The sequence below is a fragment of the Cyprinodon variegatus genome, unplaced genomic scaffold (genome assembly GCF_000732505.1).
Source record: "Cyprinodon variegatus isolate N-32 unplaced genomic scaffold, C_variegatus-1.0 Scaffold47, whole genome shotgun sequence".
Classification (NCBI taxonomy): Eukaryota; Metazoa; Chordata; class Actinopteri; order Cyprinodontiformes; family Cyprinodontidae; genus Cyprinodon; species Cyprinodon variegatus.
The window spans coordinates 936,428-945,086 of NW_015150500.1; the positions used below are offsets into that span (position 1 = coordinate 936,428).

Here is an 8,659-nt window from a genome sequence, read left to right on the forward strand (position 1 = left end):
CATTTATTTATTTCTGTTTTTATTTTTAAATATGGCAGAGTGTTTATTGTATTTTTGTTGGCAATTAATTGTATGCTTATATATTTATTGAGCATTTACTTATTTCTGTATTTATTTTTAAATATGGCAGAGTTGGTCCTCCATAATTGAAAGCGTACGGGTTGAGTAGCTGTAGGTCCATCAGCCACTATCCTTAGAGCGCCCCCACCATTTTGTATCACAAAGTTACACTCTTGCTCTGCTCTACTTTCGCTTATGCCAGCCAAGATCCAACAGTAAAATTAAACGTTTAGGTTCGCCTCTGTCTTTACGTTTCTACAAACTACTTCTTTGAGCAATATTTACAGAAATTCGGTGACATTTCCTGTATAAAAACAGTAAAATATTAAGTGAACCGTGTGACGTACTTACCGTCGATGTTTTCAGCACTTCTCAGTAGGCTAAATGAAATTAAAGCAGCTTCAGCTCAGCAGTCAGGAAAGTCACGTACAAATGACCCTCCTCCGTCATACGCGCTCAGGTTTTGCCATTTCATTTCTTCTGGTCATTTAATTATTTTGATCAGAATGTGCGTCTGCGTTTATATATGTAAACCAGGCTTCCACAATTGTAAGTTTTATACATAACAATTTAAATTTATTTTAACGGCTGTATCCAACACTATACACTGAGTTGGTGATGATGGAGCCATTGAACATTATTCTATCATCTAGGTTATCATCCTCAAAACATTAAATAATTCATTCATTCATTCACTTAACACAAGCCACAGCTAAAAAGGTGCTGAAAATTAAAAACAAGGATTAGGGATAAAGTAAAACTAAACACAAAATAATACATTAATAAACTTACTTCAACTTACTGGTAATTGTGCGATACTTAGTAGAAAACAAGTGATATAAATGATCGATTTTCACCTTTGTTTTCTGTATTGTTTTTAGCTTTTAATTTGATCTATATTGAGCACAGTTTTACAAAATTATTTTTCACAAACCCATTTTTTTGTTTTTTAAAATCATGACATCATCAATTATTGTCATTCAAAAATGTTAAAAAACAAAATATGAAAACTCATTAATTTGAAATTCAAGTCATCTCTGAATTTGTGTTTTACATTTTTCAATTTTTTAAACATCTCACGTTTAATTAGCCTTCACTTTGTCAGTGCTACTGAATTTCTTTAGCTTTCAGGTCTTTATTGTCTTTGCTCAGCACTTTGTGTCAGGATACCTATGTCTGTAACAGCACAATAATAAAGAGTAACATAAAGCATCAAAATAAACAAAGTGAAGAATGATGAAACATAAACATTAGCAGCTGAACCTCTGTGGTCTTCCCGACATTGTGAAAAATATTATTCAAGATCACCTGGTTGTCCAAACCAGTTGCCCAGGACCTTCCAACTAGTAAATATAATTTTCTGTTCAAAATTTTTTTTCAGCAGTTTCAGCTGCTCTTTGCCCTCTTCCTTGTCTAAAGGATGTGCTGTTTGGGTGGTTTTCTGATATGACCGTCAAGGACATGTAAGCTTTATTTTACTGGGAGGGTTGATTGCATTGCAGGACTGCCCAAAGTACTAATTCAATGCTGTAAGGACTGAAAGAAGATATTCAGGAAAGAAGAATACGTTTCTTACACAAAATATGGTGAATGTGTGTAATGTGCACCGTAGTGTTCACTGAATTTTTATGATCAGCTACAATTCACCTTGAAAGTTGCTGATTTAACTTAAAGGAGAAGTTCGGTTTTTAACACTTTTAGCCCATTTTCTGTAGTGTCCAGGATGAAATCGAATGATCGACACCAAAAGTTTGACANATATATATATATATATATATATATATATATATATATATATATATATATATGTTATTGCTTCATTCTCCCACTCCTCGGAGTGTTGATTGCATGTGCACAGTAGTTTTATGATCAGCTATAATTCACCTTAAAAGACACAGAATTTACTTAATTCTTTAATAGAGGGTTAAAGACATTTTTTAAAAACCAAAATAATATTAGAAAAATCTCTTTGCTAAATTAAAATTTCTCAACAGATAATTAATATGTGGTTCTTACGACCACTTTTGAATAAAAAATTAAGATTTTTTTCTTAATTTTTTTTTTTTTTTTTTTTTTACAATGTTTTGTGTTTCTGTATCCCACCAGAGTGCTTGAATGAATAAAATGTTTTGCACTCTAAATAACAGAAGACATTTCATTCACAAATTAAATTGATGAACAGCACATTTGTAGTAGTTGTTTTAGTGAACCAAAAAAAAAAAATCAAATTATTTTGATTAAATTAAAATTAGTCTTCTATCAGCAAGTGGAAAAAAAGAGCAAAAGAAATCTGTTTAAAAGAAAAAAAAAGGTATTTGATTTGATCTATGATAAGTATGTGGCAGAAATAGTTTCGGGATGTAAAGAAATCAGTAGAAATGTGTCTTCCAATGAAACATAACCGTGCACTGTTTGATTTATTTCAGTGGAGATAAGTTATTATTAATCTGTTATTAAGGTTAAAGCAGAAATAAAAATCCCATCCATCCATCCATCCATCCATCCATCCATCCATCCATCCATCCATCCATCCATCCATCCATCCATCCATCCATCCATCAAACCTACCAGCCATTCAACCAACCAACCAATGGTATCCCTCTAGGTCTCCTCCTGGTGGGACAAGCTCGGAACAATTCACCTCGGAGGCATCCAGGAGGCATTCTAACCAGATGCCTGAGTCACCTCAACTGGCTTCTCTCTACGTGGAGAAGCAGCGGTTCTACTCCAAGTTCTCCCCTGATGACTGAGCTCCTCACCCTATCTCTAATGGAGAAATATAAATCCCCCAAAGATAAAACATTAGTCTGAAGCTGGAAAACAACTTTATTTTACACCATCTTTCAGCAATCAGGATTTAGTCTGATTTTTGCAGATATACACACAAATATATCAAAAGTCATAAGGCTAAACTGTAAAAAAAAATTTGAAAAAATGATTACAGCCAAACTCCATGGCAGAATGCACTGAAATGATTAAAACTTCAAGCTTGTTTTTAAATAAAGTTTAAAATACTGCAATGGTACCAACACATTAATTAAAGTATACATTAAACATCTCTGTCCTTCAAACAGGAAGCTCTTCTACTTTAAGATTCTCCTCACAGAAAAAAAAATCAACAAAAGTAAACAAAGTACTTCAAAGGCCTCTTCATCATTCACTTCCTCCATTTTTTTCTCTCTACTTAACTGCTTCTTTCTATTATCTTTGGTGCGTGTGCAGTATAATCCACTTTATACTTCATGGCAATACACAATGAGCTGCGTGGTTGCAGGTAAAACTACAGCAGTTGTGCAAAGGTGGGAAACAGAAGGCATCTGTGAGTGTGACAGCAGAGTGGAGTCATTAAACTCTCCAAGTGAGCGAGCAGGGCAGCTATTCAGCATCATCAGTCAAAGTAAACCTGTAATGAAAAACAGACTAATGAAAAACAAAAACACAACCCAACATTAACTGAAGAGAGAATGTAATTAACAAGAAACCACATTGAAAGGTTTAGAGACACCTAACGGCCGGACACTTTACCATTTGATGATAATTTGCTTTTAAAACCAACTCCTCCCATGAGTTAAGTAGTTTTTGGCTAAAATTCTTTATTGGGAGAATTTATACACTATACGATAAAGTAAATGTTGCTATTTTCATATTAAATTAATAAATAAGTTTGTAAGGGATCTTATCCAGAACCAAAACAGTGCCTTTATACAGCGTTTAGGGTTTGTTCAATCAGTTAATCTCACCAGTCAGTGACTCCAGAAGTCAGGTCAATCTGGGCCAACTCAATCAGCACCTGAAAGAGTAGATTAGTAACTGGGATCAGTTAGTCTGCATGTAGCCTGTGGATTTTTGTGAGTGAAAGATAAATAGCATATGTATTTAATGTAGAAGAAGTAATCAGCCAGGCTGCATGCCGAAGATTCTTCCTATTCATATGTACTGTTTTTTTTCTGCACGTTTTTTGGTTGAGTTACATCACATTGCCTGTATAGTTGTTTTTTGGTTGCCATAAATGTATGGTGATAACACAGATAAAGCTGTATATGGATGCAGCCTCACACTGACCTGTCCAATAACATCCGGGCTCCTGAAAGAGGCGGAGTTATTTTTTACTGACACACTGAGGCGCCTGAATCTGGCCTCATCCTCACGCAGATCATACTCAAACCTTGAGAGACATGAACAAATATAAGAAAACAGTTCAGAAAATAAACAGCTACAAACTATATAGAGACAAAATGTTTACCTTTCATTGTACTCTGGGTTGAGGTCTTTTTTCCTCACTGCTGTCTTTTTCTTGGTAGCTTTACTTTTGTCTGGCAGCAGCATGATGGAGACATAGCTGTCAACAGAGTCCTTACTTGGAGAAACCAGACCTCTGTGTAAAAGGCAAAATATTTAACTTAACCTTTTTGCTTTTCTGTGTAAAAACATCCTTAATAGGAGAAAAACGTTAGCTTATTTGAAGCAGAGGCTGTATTTACAAAGTCAGGAATGTTCAGTAGATGCCAGACATAAAGTAATGTTTCATATGTCATTATTGTTTCTTTGCAGAGTGAATCCATGTAGTAACAGGATATAAACAAAAACTGGTTAGTAGAAACGATCTGTTGATGTCAGGAAGAGGGAGAACAACTAGAATTATACGAGAGAATGCAGCTTTTTGAATATGACTGGTGATTTTCAATACTAATGAAATTAATATAGAGATTTTCTGAGTTTACAACATACATTAAGTTTATTCTTTTAAATTCAATCACAAATCTGCTCTGGATCAGCTGCTGGCTTTTCTTAAATGACTCTATATCGGGCAAAAGATCAGAATTTAGGGGATACAAACAATTGACAGAGGAAATAATTCAGATTTCTCCCTAAAATAGCTAAATGGCATGAATAAAATAGCTTCATTTCCAGTATAGCTGGTTTGAATTATTGAAATAATCTTCAACTAATATAGTAACCGATTAATCATTATTTGGAGTATAGAGACTGTAAAACAAGCCTTTAGCTGACAGAATGACCCACATAGAGCAGTAATTATACCAAAATATAATATACAACATTTTTCATTAAAAAATGTGCTCTATCCAGAACTCCTCAAGTGGAAAGGTTTTAGTTCAACCTGGTTTAATTTCATAAAAAAAAAATTCTTTAATGAACCTTTTGCTGTCTGAGTATTAATCGATTTTTGGAAAAAAATAATCAACAGATTAATTGGTTAGCAAAATAATCGTTAGTTATAGACCTAGTGACTACAGCATGATATAATGAAGCATGTCTGTCATTCTATTTAAACTTTATTCTTATTAACAATCTAAGTTTGTTTAAATGAGATCAATGTGACATGGTTTGGTTTTTGTAACCTAAAACTAGTCTTTGTGTTAACATGGTCAAATTCAATAAGAAAAGTTACAAACACTATCTGTATGTTTCAGCACACACCTGCAGGCATGGACAATCACCACCAGTTTTCTCTCCTTTGAGCTGTAAGACAGGGACAACTTCACCTGACCATTTCCAGGTGCAGGAGCAGTACAGGGCAGAGTCCCTGAATCAATCATGTCCACCATCTTGGAGTTCAGGATCTGTTAGAAACATAATAAGACTATCTATATTACTAATCAAAGCTAAAAGCCTTCAGATGAAGCGTGTCAACATTTTTTTTTAGATCTGTCACCTTAAGTTCAGCCCTCAGCAGGATCTGACTTTCAGGTAAGGCTCCATCTAAAGGAAACCACTGATCCAGGACCAGCTGTGGTGCAGCCAGAAGATTCTTAAGTGTGATCACCAGAGCTCCAATTGGCTCATCCCAGCCACTAGACAGCTGCAATCGAACCAGAGGGATAGTTATTTTTGACAGAATTTAAGACTATTTAGTGAGCAACAACAAGAGATATGGGAACCATCCTGCCTTTGCCACAAGCATCTGACGTTTAGGATCATGGACCAGGAAGTAGAAAGACTCATTCCACTGAGGATCTGTACTCCGGTCACACAGCTGGCGAGAGGTGAAACGCAAGTTATTGGAAAAGCTGAATCACTACAAGACGAGCAAAAGGCTTTAGGAGTCTCACTTTAGTTTTGTAGGTTGTTTCACCCAGAACAAGCTCAACACCTGCTTTAGGTTCTTTTCCACTCTTCTTAAGCTGTATTAAAAAAGGAGCAATGTTTTATTTTACATGAAATCATATATGCAGCAGACAGTGATGATAGATTAACATCAGCTGACTCACTGGTAGTGAATGTGCTCCCTCCAAGTAGACAGAGAGCAGAGCGGCTGAGGGAACAGCTTTGTTCTGATATGACTGCAGAGTTTGAAGCTGCAGCACCTAGAAACATGAAGCACAGCATCTTGTTTACGTTGTTTGCACGCATCTAACCAATATTTAAAAGGTCATCACTCATAGAGGACAATAATACAGTCATAGAGGGCCGACCTGTTCTACTCTTGCTGAGTTTGACACAGTAGGAACCCATTCTAGAATCAAATGAATTTGTCCAGATTTCACATCCTTCAGAGTGAACCACTGCAGCAGGGAGAGAAGAAGAGAGATAGTTACAGATAAACAGGCTGGACAACACCCTTCAATAAAATATATAACAACACAAGGTTAGGAAGTCACAAGATGAGTTTCGGGATCATGAGTTACTGACTAACCTGATCTGTGTACTGTGATCTGATGACCTCATTTAGCTGAACAGTGAATCTGTAAACGGGAAAACAGACAAATGTTTAACAGAATCTCACAGGGCCTTAAAAATGCTCATGCAAGCATTAAATTCCTTATATTTTATACAGATTTAATGTTAGAACAAATCAAAGGGTTTTGTAACAGAAAAGCTTAAAGAAAGAAAAACTAAAAGTGGTTAGAATTTGTATTCAGCCCTCCTTAATCAGTTTGTAAGACCACATTTTGTTGCAAATAATGGTGCAAGTCTGTCTTTGTATGCCTCTATCTGCTGCACACATAAAAAGAATTAAACTGTTGCTAGTTTTTATCCCCCAAACTTCTCCATCTTGGGCAGAATGAGTTAAGAATCTCTGTGGATATTGATTTAAAGTCTAAAATGATTTAGGTATGTCTCTGACTGAGCAATTCTAACACATACATAGACTTTGATATAATCGATTCTACTATAGATCTGCATATAATTAACAGTTTTTGTCCTGTTTCACGGTTTAACATAATATCCCCTCTAAATAAGAAATGTGATATTGTTACTAAAGAATGTACATATCCAGTGAAAAAAGGGGAAAGTATAAATAGTTTTGTGAGGCAATATAAATAAAAATTGTTTCAACAATTCATACACACCGTCCTAAGAAGTCATCTGAATCTATGTCCTTATCAAATGCTTCAAACTTGATGTCCTGATTGCTGCGCCCATTCACAACTACCTGTTCAAAGAAGCATAAATAAATGCCTTCAGAAAAACAAGCAGACAGGAAGAAAACAAGCTGTTATATTTGAAGCATCATCCTGCCTACCTCATACATCTCATTCCATGTTGGGTTTAGGTTCTCTTTGATGACCTGACTTTTAAAAGAATTCTCTCCGATGTTGATTTTAACATAAGGATCACTCTTGCCCTTCACCATGCCCCCCATCAGGTTGTCTTTTGCTATAAGGTTCTTGGCTTCCAGCAGGTGGATCCTCAGCACCCCCTACAGGAAGAACATGTAAACTGTTTAAAACAAGTTCATAAACACAACTTAAAATCTGGCATTTCTCTTCATTTTGGTAAGCATTAAATCAATCAATTAGGGTAAAAGGGTGGTCACATGTTTTTTTTTTATTCTAAAATGTGTGCAAAGCTGCTATATTCTTCTTGTTTTCTGTTTCAACATCAAACCAACAACACAAGCAATTTATGAGTCATCCATCCTTTGGTAAATCCCAGGCTTTATTTTGAGCTTCTGGAGATTTTACAAGCCGACACGAGACAACCACATCTGCATCAAAATACTGGGAACCAGCCCCATCCATGAGACTACAGGAGGATAAACAGGCTGAAACCAGGCAGCATTTTTCCCTTCAACCATCCACCATCTGACTATATTATTATAAACACAGGCAGCTGCATCACAGACCTTAGATCAGTAGGAACTTATTCAAACAAGTATCACCTCTTGTTATAATGCATTTTGTATGTAGTGTCATAAAGAGAGTTGTTATAAAACAACTATTTAACAGGACCTGGGCTTTGATTAGTTGGTTTTTAACCTTAGCTAATCTGATTCAGATTTCACTGGTGCTGCATCAGATCCCAGTCCATAGCCAGCAGCTGTAGCAGCTGCTTCTGTCCCCTTGAACCCCAGTCGGCCAAAGCAGATGGACGCTCACACTGAGCATGCTTCTGCCTGAGTTCTCTTCTTGTTAAAAGGGAGTTTTCCTCTCCACTGTCGCTACAAGCATGCTTGGTAACTATGAACCAATCTGACTATATGATCTGGTTGAATTGTCTCTGTAAAGTCCCTTGAGATAATGTGTTGTGTTTTGGCGCTATATAAATAAACAGAATTTAATTTAATTAACTAACTGAAGGTTGTTGGTTTGTTTTACAAACTGATGAAAATCATATGCTGCTAAATCATTAGTTT

The 8,659-nt window shown here is 35.7% G+C and overlaps 1 protein-coding gene across 1 annotated transcript in view; it reads right to left on the reverse strand.

The window, feature by feature from the left end:
• Positions 1 to 3,226: 3,226 nt before the first annotated feature.
• LOC107082128 (extended synaptotagmin-1-like) overlaps positions 3,227 to 8,659 on the reverse strand; it is a 21,948-nt gene continuing 16,515 nt past the window's right edge. Inside the window, 13 exon segments of the mRNA XM_015370642.1 lie at positions 3,227 to 3,463; positions 3,801 to 3,850; positions 4,123 to 4,225; positions 4,304 to 4,435; positions 5,500 to 5,642; positions 5,735 to 5,881; positions 5,969 to 6,055; positions 6,132 to 6,203; positions 6,291 to 6,386; positions 6,495 to 6,584; positions 6,716 to 6,764; positions 7,374 to 7,456; positions 7,547 to 7,723. Of these exon segments, the coding sequence (XP_015226128.1) occupies positions 3,436 to 3,463; positions 3,801 to 3,850; positions 4,123 to 4,225; positions 4,304 to 4,435; positions 5,500 to 5,642; positions 5,735 to 5,881; positions 5,969 to 6,055; positions 6,132 to 6,203; positions 6,291 to 6,386; positions 6,495 to 6,584; positions 6,716 to 6,764; positions 7,374 to 7,456; positions 7,547 to 7,723 (1,257 nt within the window). The 3' untranslated portion in view covers positions 3,227 to 3,435.